The 14,434-nt window shown below is 45.5% G+C and overlaps 1 protein-coding gene across 2 annotated transcripts in view; it reads right to left on the reverse strand.

Annotated features, from left to right (window-relative positions):
- WBP1L (WW domain binding protein 1 like) overlaps positions 1-14,434 on the reverse strand; it is a 61,393-nt gene that overhangs the window by 11,547 nt on the left and 35,412 nt on the right. For both annotated transcript variants that reach the window (XM_045568493.1, XM_045568494.1), the window contains exon 2: positions 3,285-3,387. In XM_045568493.1, the coding sequence (XP_045424449.1) occupies positions 3,285-3,387 (103 nt within the window). The remainder of the gene's footprint in view (positions 1-3,284; positions 3,388-14,434) is intronic.

The following is a 14,434-nucleotide window of genomic DNA, read 5'->3' on the forward strand; positions in this document are numbered from 1 at the left end:
CTTTGCTCTGCCTGTTCCATGAACAGTATCATCTCAGGTTGAAATTAAACATGTACATAGAAGGTTCTTCATCTGGCATTCAAGACCTTCTGTACCCTACTTCTCAGCTGCAGCCCACAGAGCGCTGTTGTCCCAAGCCCTCCCCGTGAAATGGGAATGACGTGTGTACCTAGCAGGGTGGTTCCTGGGGTGAAACGAGATGACGCAGGTGAAGACCCTACTTAGTGCCTGGCACTTGGGAGAGTTCTATCCACACCAGCGTCCTTGTCTCCCGTTTCTTCCCAGGCAAGCCCACGGCCCCAGGGGAACAGTTAACAAGATGCATACTCTGTTCTTTCCCACAGGGCTTTGGCCTATGGTGTTCCCGTCCTGGAATTTCTTCTACCCTTCTCCACGTGTGTAAATCCTACACACCCTTTAAGGCCCACCTCAAATGCCACCTCTCCCATGCAGCTTGCCCTAAGCTCTCTCTAGCCAAAGCAAACTCTCCTTTTGAACATTCGTAGACGTTCTGGCACATACATTCCACCTCTACTTCACATTACTAGTGGACATCTGGTCTTATCTCCTCTCTCTGCTAGATTACCTTCTGATGGCAAGAATTCTGTCTCCCTCACGGTTTCTAGCACAAGAGAGGCCACAGCACCAACTAGGAACTTGTCAGAACTGCAAATTTTTAGGCCCACCTCAGACCTATTGAATCAAAACCTCTGGGAGTAGGGCCCTGAAATATGTGTTTTAATAAGCCCTCCAGGAAATTCTGATGCCCACCAAATTTCAAGACCACTGGAATATGGGTTTGCTGAATGAACATGAGATGGAACGGCAAGTCAGAGTGCAACTGCCATAAAAATGCATGGAGATCGTAACAGTGACCAGGTCCTTATAGCCCTAACTGCTGCACCTGTAGAACGGGATCCTCCGTTCGCCTGGCACGCAGGCCCAGCCACTGGCTTAGGTTATGGCTGACTGAAAGACATGGGAGAAAAGGTTACTGGCCAAGGTTCAGGTCTGCGTGTGCTTGTGTCTGTGTGTGTGAGCCAATCCTCAGCACACAGGAAATTCAGCTCAGCAAAACTCCGCCAAGGATTTCCTGGCTGAAATTTTTTCCTTCCAAAGGAAGAGGGGTGGGAAACCAACCCCAAAGCCCATTACTTTCCCATTCCAGGCAAAGATGAGAAGCAATTAGAGGGAACAGAGTTTAAAGCAACAAAATGTGCAGTTTTGATGAGAACTTCAGCAGCTGATTTCAACACTGAACCTCCGTCCTGTACACATCAGGCAGAAGTCATGACCCTAATACGGAGGAAAACCAAAGGAATTCCTGAGAGGGAGAGAATCCACACTGGGCGTCTCCTGACCAAGAAGTTACTTCTGAGCATAGACAAAAGGAACATTCTGCTTTCATAATCCCTATCCCTCCAGAACTTGGAAAGCATGTGCCAACTTGTATAATGGGGAGTCTTTTCTCCCTGTCTAGACAGTGGGCTCTGTCTGCCTTCTTTGTCCAACTGACCATAATTGGAGAGAGAACCAGTCAGTCAGGAAGCTCTTCCTCTGACTTTCTTTAAGCCCTCAGGGTGAAGCACCTGCTTCCCAGACTATCTCCCTGCCATCTGGGTCTCCCTGTCCCTGCCACCCTGTCTCTCACTCCAGGCTTTGGTGACTCAATTCTGGTGGCTATTGAGTCTACTCTGCCAGAGGCCCAGGAGGCTCTGTCAATCTGAGATGGAGCCATCAGCAACTCTGTTCCTTTTTGCTGCCTGGGCCTGGCCCCAGAAAAACAAATTGCAGCTCTGTGGCTTTTTGGCAGCCCAGCTTCGACTTTTAACAAGGGGTGGGAGGGAGAATTTGAACCCTGTGGTTATCTGCATTTTAAAACATTTAAACATAAGTCTATCCACCTGCTTGGCACTTTGAGTCCTTTAGTAAGTTTCTCAGCCCCACCCCTTCTAAAATAGCAACAATGACTCTGTGCCTTCCTTCACCGCTTATAGGTGTGGAGGTCTGGTGGGGACATCTTGAACCCTGTCCCCTTCTGCACTGGACTGCCCCTGGAATTCCTCCGAAAGGCAGGTGAGCCAGTTCTTGGTCCTTGGTAAGGACAAGTAGGAGTGAGGGAGAGGTCTTGTTTAGAGAAACCAGTCCTGCTGGCTACAAGACACAACTGCATTTCAAGGAGACACTTCCCAGCCAAGAGCCTGATTTCCTTTCTGGTCCAAACAATCGTCCTCTGGCTGCTTTCTTACCCCAGCACCCACATGGGAGGAATGAGATGAGAAAGAGGAAAAGGGAAGGGGTGACAGTGGGAGTTAGGTCATGGTTTGACAAACAAGCACAAAGTCTGTTTCCAAATGGAGGCAGTGCTGGGGACTTAGAATTACCTGGGGAAACTGTTTACAGTTTCCTCTCTCAAGAGACAGTTGTGAGAACTACTGCAATGTCGGTCACCTGGGGCCTCTCTGCCCTAAGGGATCCCCCAACCGCCCATTCTTCGTCCAGTATCCTACACTGTCTCATCGGAGTTCCGGGAAGGTCAGAGTACAAAGTGTGTTAGTTGACGCAACCCTGGGTCACTCCCTAAAGACAATAACAACGTCACCACCGTGTGCAACCCTGGAAGATGCAAGTAGTCTGGCCTCGACCAAACCATTGGGACAAAGTATCATCTCCACATGGCATTTAGCTGACAGTAACAGGTTAGACACACTGGGGAAGCTTCAGTTTGAGAAGTGGGGAAGGAACAAAAGGGGCAGAATCCCAAGACTCCCTCTCTCCAGGCTCCACAGGCAGGGACCTAGGGAGCCACTATTCCTTTGAGAGAGACGCTCTGAAACAGGCAGCTCTGGGAGGCTCTGTGGGGAATTCTGGAAACCCCTGGCATTATGGCCATCTAGAGCTCAGCCTGGCATTCCCAGTAGCCTGGCTTGCAACCTCTCTGCAAAGACAGGGAGCCTGGGTTTCTGGGCCGGCCCAAGGAAGGATCTAGTTTGCTGTCAGCTGCTCCACACAAAATGGAGAGGGTGTCGAGGAGAATCTGAGGCAGGACCTTCTGCGGCAGACCTGGCTCAGACCACATTCTCCTGTGTTCAGCCCACGGTGTCCGAAAAGCACCAGAACTCTCCTCTATGAAGGAAGCACTTCTGGATCTCATAAACAGACTCTGCTCACCAAAATCATCCCCAAGAGCATCAGAAAAGGGCTGACCAGCCCACAGTTTCCCACTGAGCAGAGGCAGTAACTAGGACCCTGGAACACCAAGAAATCCCTGGGCAAGGACTTACACCAGAGTTCATAGTAGTAGTTGCAGCACTGAGACTGTCCACAGCAGTGTCCTGTGTCACAGATGTAGCTTTGATTGTTGGTGCCCACACAGGCTTCCTTATCCTAAAAAAAAAATTATTAAAAAGCATTTTAGCATATTAAATTATAGCTTTTAAACACTTTCCTTCTCACCCCCTCCCTCCTGGTCATCTGCCCACCCGCTTGCCCACCCCCAAAACAGTTTGTACCAGTGTTTATTCCACTAAGAGAAACAAACTATAAAAAAGAATCACACAATGACAACAGAGTTTAGGAAAAAATATATGGTTTATTAAAGAGGGGAGGGGATTCAGTACACAAAGCCAACTTCTCCTCGGACAGGACAGGAAAGGGTTGCCTCTCTTTATGTCCAAGCAGAAACACTCTGTTTTTCAGTGCTACACTCAGCCAGTAGGGAGGTGAAGATTCTCCTGTAATTAGCAGTATGTTTTAAATAAAACTGGCTTTTCTGCGAAACTTCCTGGAATAATTAATGTTGTACGTATTCTAGGATTAGCACCTCGTCAGTCCTTCCATTCTCCCTTCAAAACACAGGATCTCCAAGGTTAATTCACAGTGTGATTTCAAAAAGGGCAAAAAAAATCTACTACTAAAATTCTTCACTTTTCAGAAAGAAGGTGCTTTCTGCTCAGTGACCCAGTCCAATTTCAATTTGCTAGATCATTTTTGCTTATGGAATGATCTCTTAAACATCCCAACTGGGTCCAGGACTCAGACTGTCCCTTGTCAGGGACAGCCACGTAAAGGGCATTGCTGAGCAAACCACCTAGCAGTTTGCCAAGTTCTATTCGCAGCGCTGGAGGATGAGGATGGAGGCGGACTTTTTTTTTTTTGAGACAGGGTCTCACTCTGTCCCCCAGGCTAGAATGCAGAGGCATCATCATAGCTCACTGCAGCCTCCAACTCCTGGGCTCAAGCAATCCTCCTGCCTCAGTCTCCAAAGCAGCTGGGACTACAGGCGTGCACTGCCACGCCTGACTAATTTTTGTTATTTTTGTAGAGCTCTTGCTCAAGCTGGACTTTTTTTATGTTTTATGTTTACGATATAAAATACCTCCCCAGCCAACTGTAACCTCAGCCCAAAATGTACTTTGGGCCACTATGCACAGGCTGAAACCTGTAAGGCATAGTGCTGTGTCTGGCTTTTGACATTTCTTTATTCTAAAAGAAGTAACACATTCATTTAATGGACAACGTCTTTGTGCCAAACACTGTGTTGGGTACAGGGATAAAATGAATAAGACATTGTCCCTATCCTCAAGAAGCTCAGAGTTAAGAAGGAAAAAAACCCTACTCAGCAAAGAGACTAAAACCACAGTATTGTATTTGCCACTCCCCAGGCTGACCCTGCCCACGGTGCACATCCGGGCGGACGACTGCCAGTGGAAACTTAAGTCACATGGTCGGTTCCTCCCCTCTGGGCCTCGCTTTACTGTGCTGTCTTCTTGGCTAAGGGTACACACAAAGCATTCCAGCAACTGTCTACAGGGCTAGAGGCTGGGCAGCAACAGTACAGGCACCTGAAGCCAGAGGGAGAAGACGAGAAAGCGCAGGGCTGAAAACCAGATTCCTAGCTTAGTGGAAGTTTCTGCCATACAGTCTTGGTGTTTCTCGGTCTTTAAAAGTCTTACACTCTGGTACAAAGGGGTTTAGGAAGAAGGAAATATGGGGAAAGGCATTCGTAAACTCTGAGCACGAGCGTTTCACAATATTGCAAATAGCATTCTTTTTATCTTCACTTTGCCACCACAAGCAAATGAGACACCTAGCAGGTGGCTGTCCAGTTGGATGTCCCCTCTGAGGCCTGGTGCAGATGGAGAAAACAGATTTATGCTTTCTACTTTTGCTAGAACACATGTTCTCTGATTTCAGGGCAAAACACGCTTTTCATGAGGACATGAGAAAGTTTCTCCCAAGTTTACCAGTCCCTGCAAGTGCCATTCTCCTGGCACTGGCTGGCAAGGACACATTTCAAAGTGTCCACATAGTTTCTAAGAGGCAGTGCTGCCTACACCCTGCACATGAAAGAATGCAGTGACACTTCTGCCTCAGGAAAATTCAACAGATGAGGCACAGGCTCTGAGCAGGGCGGCCAACTGGTCCTAAGTGAGGCGTGGAATGGAACACATTTGAAATCTAAACAAGTGGCATCCTCATGACCTATGGGTGACAGCTTTTCTCTGGGATCTTCCATGCCCCGAGGCAGGAGGCCTGGTATAAACAGGCCCCCACTCTGTTTTGCTGCTCTGCCTCCACTTTCCCAGGGAGAGCGTCATTTAATCCACTGTTCCTCAAACACCTTTTTTTTTTTTTTGAGACATAGTTTCACTCTGTCACTTGGGCTAGAGATCCTTCTGTCTCAGCCTCCCATGTAGCTGGGACCACAGGCGTGAGCCACCACACCCAGCTGATTTTTTCTATTTTTTGTAAAGATGGGCTCTCGCTCTTGCTCAGGCTGGTCTCGAACTCCTGACCTCAAGTGATCCTTCCACCTTGATCTCCCAAAGTGCTAGGATTACAAGCGTGAGCCACCACACCTGGCCCCTCAAACGCTTTTTAGCTCAGTACAGATGCTCCTTGACTTACAGTGGGGTTCCATCCTGGTAAATCCATCATAAATTGAAAATATCTTAAGTCGAAAATGCATTTAATACACCTAATCTACTGAACATCATAGCTTAGCCTAACCTAGCTTAAATGTGCTCAGAACGCTTACATTAGCTTACAGTTGGGTAAAATCCTCTAACACAAAATCTAACCTATAATATTATAATGTGTTGAATATCTCATGTAATTTACTGAATACTGTACTAAAATAAAACACAGTATGATTGTATGGGTACTTGAAATACGGTTTCTACTCAATGCAAATCACTTTCTCACCATTATAAAGTTGAAAAACCGTAAGTCAAACCATCATAAGTCCAGGACTGTCTATATACTCAGTTCCCTGTGCTCCTCCCCACTCCCTCACAGATACAGAGTCCCCAAGCTGCCTGGGATGGTCCTGGTTATGGGAACTATCATCTTCTGCAGAGGAAAGGAGGGAAGATGGGCAGGTTAAGGAAGACAAGTAGGCTCTTGGGCCTTTAGCAAGGAAGAAATGAAGGAGGATCGAGGGAAAGTGAGATGTGAGTGCCAAGATGTGTTCCTGAGAGGAGAACCCAGGAGCCTTGGGTTTGGCCAGCTCTATCAATACAGAGGAACAGGACTTTGGGCAAGTTACTCAATGGCCCTAGGACTAGTTAAGATGATCTCTAATCTTCTCCTTTAACCTTAAGGTTTTATTATCCTACCCATCCCCTCTAATACAGCAGCATCAAGCCAACGCAGGAGCTCACGAAATCTACATCTCCTCTCACTCAAACCCACAGCAAAAAAGAGTGCTGTGGAAACGCTGCTTGGTCCTTCCACCCTTCCTTATATAAGGAACCGAATTGTGGATTACCCAGAGAACTCTCAAAGAACTCCAGGTAGGTCAAGATCCATACAAAGCTTAAGTGGTTAAGAACAAGCTGGATCTGGCTTCAAAGCCCAGCTCTTACACTAGGGTTATTAACTATGTGACCTTGGGTAAGTTACTTAACTTCTCTGAGCTCCTACTATCAACATTTTTCTGTGAACCTTTATTGCTGGGCATGCCTTCACCTAGAACTATTTCAAAATAAGCCAAGTTCATGGTGGCAATGTGGGCTGCTCCAGACACACAAAAAAGAATAGAAGAGGGAACTGGAGAGAATGCAATGTGAAGGTCAAATAGGAGAAATTCTCAGCACCCTTTAAGATTATCCTATGCTTTTCTTCCAAGCACATTACACATGTTATGTTGTTCAGGCCAAGTCCCGAATAGTGGGCAGTAAATATCTCTCCCACCCCTCTCTCCAGAGGTTGAACCACAGAATGATCTGTGATCTCCTCCCAGGCAGAAGCTACGTCTCCTTATAACCCTCTGCCATCCCCGTGTGAGCAGAGTGCTACTGCTTAATGAAACAAATGTTATGCAACCACCAGGAAGGCAGGGAGAACCGAGGTGAAGGACAGCTAATGGGTACTGAGTACGTGCTCTGTGCCAGGTACTGTTCTCAATGCTTTCCCTGCATTCTTTCATGGAAACTTGAGAGCAATTCTGTGAAATTGGTAGTAACAAGGAAATGAGACCAAGAGAGGCCAAGTAACTCACCCAAGGTCATATAGCTGGGCAGCAATCCCATCAAGACACCGAGCTTTTAACCATTAACGCTACGGCCTCCTTGGGTAAAGTTATACCTCTTCAACTCCTTGTTATACTTCAGCTGCCTAAATAAAAACCCTAAATCAAACAAAATCAATGATTCACCTTTCATGGGAAAGATAAAGACCTGGCCCTTGCAGAGCTCTAGATTTTGGGAACAATGTCCTTCATCTTCTGCTTAGCAGTGAGAAGGGGTGACATGCTTGGGGCTCTTCCCTTCTTTGCTAGAAAGGTCATATTTTCACACACTGCATTTCTAAAGAGTGGAATGGTTTATCATCCCAGTGTGGAACGCAGGGCCTTTGTTCCTTCCTTTAACATTTACCGAGCGCCTCCCCTGCACCGGCACTGAGCTAGGGAAGGGGAACACACGAGCAAATGAGCAAAAAACAGTCTTGATCACTGTCCTCATGAGTTTGCAGTCGAATGAAAGACGATAAAATAATCACACAGATAAAACTGCAACTACAATAAGCGTTAGGAAGGAAAAACATGGATTTGTTGAGAGCTCGTAATAGACAAGACCTAGGAACTCATCAAGAAGGTCCAGGATGGCTTCTGACAGGAAGGTAAGCTTCAAGCGAGATTGATAGGATGGTTAGGAAATCAGTAACAGTGAGAGGGTGCGGGGGGGCAAAAACCCACCTAATGGGTACAGTGAACACTATTCGGGTAATGGGCACATTTATAGCCCCTGACTCAAGCCATGTAACAAAAACATCTGTACCCCTTTAATACTGTGAAATTAAAGGGGAAAAAAAGTCAGTAACTAGGTAAGAGGGACGAGAAGAACATTCCAGGCAGAGAAAATGGTACAAGCAAGGCCCTTTGGCTAGAAGATGGCTGAAGAAGTAGGTAGGGGACCAGACTGTATAAGAAGGTCACAAGATCAGATTTGCATTTTAAAGATACCTTTTTCCTGGCAATGTTTTCATTTGCACAAAACTCCATGGCTTAAAAAATATGCTAGAAATGTAGAACTTGTCAAAACGGAACTTTATGTGAATAATGAGTGCTCGTATGCCAAGGCCTTTAACCTTGTGGGCAGTGGCAATGCCCACAGGGATCCTGGGTTATTACAGGTATGTGCCTTCAGCCCAGGTGTCACCGTAATTGGCTCCAAGAGACAGGGCACACACGGTCACCAACGGAAAGCACAGGCACAAAGAAGAAACAAGCAAGACCAACACTGAACTGGAAAGAACATTTTTACAATGGAAATGGATGAATAGTCTGCCTTCTACACATATGCAAAAAATTATCTCGTTTCTTTGGTGGCAGCATAAACTGTGGGACTAACAACATTTTCCTCAACAGTTTCCATGTCTTATATTTGCTATTCTTAGCCGAGCCACTGTAAAGGTCAATTTAATCAGCGTTAAGAGCTCTCTAAGCACCAGCATAAAAAGAGACACTGGGCAGTAATGGTTCCCCAGACATGGTTTTAATTTGCCAATTTATGAGGCTGGAAACTCTGCAAGCAAGTGGCTAATGGCAATAGCATCTTCATGTCCTTAGGAAAACACTACAGTTTTAAAGTTTAAGAGTGAACAATAGGAAAGCTAAAGTCCTTCACAGGATGCTAACACACAGGATGCCAGCTATCTTGCTGATGGATATGAATGAGTGTGGAGCACCACCTCTGGCTTCCCCTGCAGGGAGAAGAACTAATTCCTAATGGAAATGTTCAGTTCCCCTATCACTTAACAGATATGTATTGGTTCCCCCCTTCCCCTCACCATGTGCCCCACACTGTGTGAGATGTTACAGCCATAGCAATGAGCAAGAGATGTGGGGGGTGGGAAGGGAGAGCTGCTGCTTCTCGCAATACACCTGAGTAGGTAACTAAAAATTCTTCTATTACAACCCTCCTAGACATACTGGCTATATAACATGATCCTTTTTTTTTTTTTCCCAATTGTTTGTTTGTTTGTTTTGAGACAGAGTCCTGCTCTGTTGCAGGTGCTCGAGTGCCGTGGCATCAGCCTAGCTCATAGCAACCTCAAACTCCTGGGCTTAAGCGATCCTACTGCCTCAGCCTCCCGAGTAGCTGGGACTACAGGCATGCGCCACCATGCCCAGCTAATTTTTTCTAGATATATTTTTAGTTGTCCAGCTAATTTGCTTTCTATTTTTTTTAGTAGAGATGGGGTCTCGCTCTTGCTCAGGCTGGTCTTGAACTCCTGACCTTGAGCAACCCTCCCACCTCGGCCTCCCAGATTGTTAGGATTACAGGCGTGAACCACTGCGTCTGGCCAACAATATCCTTTTGATTACACAGCTGAGCTTGTGAGGCCACAAGGAAGATCCCCCAGGACCAAAAATGATGGGAGAACTAGAAACCACAGTAGTAGATGAAGTCAGACCTTTCCAGTTGCCCTGGAAGGTGAGGTAATTTGTTGATTCTGAGCCCACCTGGAACAAACATTCTGAATTGAAATTGAGACTTAATATAAAGCTGGGAGCCTCAAAGGAAGAGAATGGATTAGAAGAAACATTATCCCATTGGCATGTAGTGACAATAAGAAAGCTCTGAATTGCGTGGAAAAAAGTATCACTTCTAATAACCTGTGATCACAGACTATTTGAGATTTGAATGGTACTACCTACACGGTCTGAGAATCCCCAAGAAAAAATTTAATACAAAAAGTAGTCCCGGGCTGGCAATAGCCCTGTGACATCTGGCAGAAGAAACATAAAACTCTGAAGAGATTTACCCTACCCTCAACCAGGGCATGAAGTATTCTCACAAATAAAGCTCTGTTGAAGATAAGCTCACAATCCAAAATACAAAAATGTATGCAAAAATAATCCATCATAAATAAGACCTAGGAAGTAGAATGATCAGGTACACTGTAAGATATAAGCATAGGCTGGGCATGGTGGCTCATGCCTGTAATCCCAGCACTTTGGGAGGCTGAGGCGGGTAGATCACTTGAGGCCAGGAGTTCAAGACCAGCCTGGGCAACATAGAGAGATGCCATCTCTACAAAAAATTTTTAAAAATTAACTGGGTGTGGTGGCTTGCACCTGTAGTCCCAACTACTTGAGAGACTGAGGCAGGAGGATTGCTTCAGCCCAGGAGTTCGAGGTTGCAATGAGCTACAATCAATCATGCCATGAAGTCCAGCCTGGGCAAGACAGCAAGACCCTGTCTCTTTAAACACACACACACACACACACACACACACACACACACACACACACACACCCGCCTGTTTCAAATTATTAAAGCCAAAAAGAAAGAATTAAAAACGTGAGAAAAGAACATTACTAACAAAGAGACAGTGACCAGGTAGATTTGGGGAAACAGTAAAAATAAAACTTGTAGAAAAACAGTTATTGAAATTAAAAACTCACAAATGGTTCACACACAGAGTAGACCAGAAAGAACCAGTGAGCAGGAGAACAGATCTGAGCAAATTAACCAGAAAAGTGCTTCTGCCAATTAAGAGAAAATATGGAAATGGAAAATGAGAAAGAAACAGCTTGAGAAGAGGAGAATGGAGGATAGGCAACATAAACAATAATAAACTCGCACCTAGGCACATTGTATGAAATTGCAGAACAACAAAGGCAAAAAGATTTTAAACACATTCTAGGGGAGAAGAGTGACAATTAACAAGTGAAATCAGAATTTCCCCTGTAGTAGTAAGCTCCATGAGAATAATAAAACAGGATAATGGGACAAACAGCTTGAGATAGGGTGGTCAGGAAAGGCCTCTCTGAGAAGGTGACATCTGAGTTAAGTCCTGACTGACAAGAAGGAGCCAACTTAAGCACACCTGCGGCAACAGCATTCCAGGTGGAGTGAACGTCAAATGCATACAAAGACACCAAGGCAGGAATGAGCTTGGTGTGCTCAAACAGAAAGGAGGCTGCTGTGGCTGAGTACGGTGACCCTCGGAAGAACAGTGTGAAAAGAGGGCTGAGAATTCAGCAGAGGCCAGACCCCACAGGCTTTGTACAACAGTTAAAATAACATCCAAAGGCCATAGCTTGTAAATTCACTGTTGCCTTTGGCTACTTTCTCCCTTAGGTTATACTGAAGATTTGAAAATATTCTTGCAACGCTCATATTTACTCTTCAACTTGGGCCCTTCCCCCCCCCCCACCAACCAGGTTGCGGCTACTACTACAGAGTAAGCAATAAAATCAACTCTCCTTCCATTCTTGAACCAGGAATGGGTTTCTAGAAAATAGGCCAAAGTCTAGCACTGCACATCTATTGGGGCAAAGTTCTATCTGATTTTGGTAATGCTCTATAACCAAAGAATAACAAAGTCTTCATAAACGTGACATCTGAAACAGTTAAACAGAAAAGACAGCAAGCAACTTTAACTTAGCATCAGCTATTTTTGTTCCATCCTAGATAGAGTCTTCAAATTCTGAAAATGTAGCACTTTACAGTCTGAGAGCTCCTTAGAAAAAGATTTTTAGTTGGTCATGAAAAATACTCTTTAAAATATCATGGATTTACCTATATTTTTACAAATTAGAAAGTTCAGATCACATTCTCCCTACTACTACTGCGTTTTAAGGCTGTTCAAAGAGCTGAGGGGAAAAAAATAGAATTGCTCAAGGGCACACATTTTTGAATCGAGTAGAAAGAGGTTACAGAAGAGCTAGGGTGGAAAGAAAGTAAACTCAGGAAGAGGAATGATTCAGCAAGAGTCCTGGCCTATCGTTCCCTACGTGTTAGTTTGACCGCCCTGTCTATGATGGGAGCGACTGTCACGTACTACTTTTGTATCCTTCCCAATATATACCATACCTGGCAATTAACACATTAACTGTGTCCTTGACACATTAACTGCCATGGGAGTTGTATTTAACTCACACTAGTTTTGAGCCTGGGGCCTCATGAAGCATAGGTAACTCACACATCTCTTTACCTTGGGAGCCACATGAACTATTTTTCAAGTTGCATGTAACTCACACACATAGAATACAATAAAAAAAAATTTTTTTGAGACAGAGTCTCACTCTGTTGCCCAGGATAGAATAAGTGCCGTGGCATCAGCCTAGCTCACAGCAACCTCAAACTCCTGGGCTCAAGCGATCCTTCTGCCTCAGCCTCCCGAGTAGCTGGGACTACAGGCATGCATCACCATGCCCGGCTAATTTTTTCTATATATATTTTTAGCTGTCCATATAATTTCTTTCTATTTTTAGTAGAGACGGGGTCTCACTCTTGCTAAGGCTGGTCTTGAACTCCTGAGCTCTAATGATCTGCCCGCCTCGGCCTCCCAGAGTGCTAGGATTACAGGCGTGAGCCACCGCGCCTGGCCAAAAAAAATTTTTTCTTTCATTAAATTAAAAAGGATTGTTTTGTTTTGTTTTGTTTGAGTCAGAGTCTTACTCTGTTGCCCGGGCTACAGTGCTGTGGTGTCAGCCTAGCTCACAGCAACCTCAAACTCCTGGGCTCAAGCAATCCTCTTGCCTCAGCCTCCCGAGTAGCTGGGACCACAGGCATGCGCCACCATGCCCGGCTAATTTTTTCTATATATATTTTAGTTGGCCAGATAATTTCTTTCTATTTTTAGTAGAGATGGGGTCTCACTCTTGCTCAGGTTAGTCTCGAACTCCTGAGCTCAAACGATCTGCCCGCCTCGGCCTCCCAGAGTGCTAGGATTACAGGTGTGAGCCAATGTGCCCGGCCAAGGATTGTTTTGTTTACAAAGTTTTTATTCCATTTTCATAGTAACACCATGGCCCCAAGGAAAAAAATTTTTATTCTAGTGTGGCAGTCAATGTGTTACCAGCTAAAGGAGCTCAATTCCATCCTTTCCGATAAAGGGCAAGCCATTGCCAAGAAGTTAACCAAGACTCTGGCTTGTATGCACTAGGATATTAGGAATGGATTTTAATGCTATTTGGTTGAGTTCAGCAATTTTCCAGAAGAACAAATTGCCTGGGCTAGACAGGCAGGATCCTCTAACCAAGCCAGTAAATCTTATCTGATAAGATTCAGCCTCATCCCTCAGATCTGGTAAGTGTGGTTTACCACCTAAGGGCTCTGGACCCCAGCTTCCTGGGCTCTGGAGTACGCCATCCCCCATCCTCTAGCTGTAGAGTACCCTGAAGAGTAGAGCCAAAGACTACAGTTAGTGACACACCTAAGAAAAGCCTAGAACCAACAGAGGCACCTGCTGCTTCGAGATGTGCCTGCAGCGTGTGCTGCTGAGGGGAGTTCCAGTGGCCCCTGCTGTAGTGAGGACAAGAGCCCATTGACTGCAACCTGTCAGGGCCTCCTGGAACAATTTGGTCTGGGGCCTCCCAAAGACTGACACTAGCCAAGAATCTGAGGAAGGGCAACACCAGTGAATCAGGACAAATCAGGGCACCTTACAAATAAGCGAATTTGCCCCCCAAATAATAACAAACACACTTAAACAATAAATGCAACAAAATAGAGTGTGTTTCCCAACATATGGTTCAGGTTCATGAGCCCCAAACCATCTGGAGTGTTTATCAAGAGTGTAGACTGAGACCCTCTGGGTGCAGTGACTGAAAATTTGCCTTTTAAAACATGCTCTCCTGGCTATGTTCACATACATTCAAGCTTAAGAACCACTGCCCTAGATCTATGAAGAATATACAATAAATACTTATACGACATCTCTTTGGTTCTCCTGGAGAGAGCTGGAACCCATTATACTAAGTGAAGTATCCAAAGAATGGAAAAACAAGCATCACATGTACTCACCAGAAAACTGGTTTCCCTGATCATCACCTAAATGTACATCGGGGAAGGATACCAATTGGATATCAGACTGGGATGGGGGGTGGGGGGAGGGGATGGGTGTATGCCTACATGACGAGTGCGTTGCACACCCTCTGGGGAATGGTCATGCTTGAAGGTGCAGACCCGGGGAG

The sequence above is a fragment of the Lemur catta genome, chromosome 14, assembly GCF_020740605.2.
Source record: "Lemur catta isolate mLemCat1 chromosome 14, mLemCat1.pri, whole genome shotgun sequence".
Classification (NCBI taxonomy): domain Eukaryota; kingdom Metazoa; phylum Chordata; class Mammalia; order Primates; family Lemuridae; genus Lemur; species Lemur catta.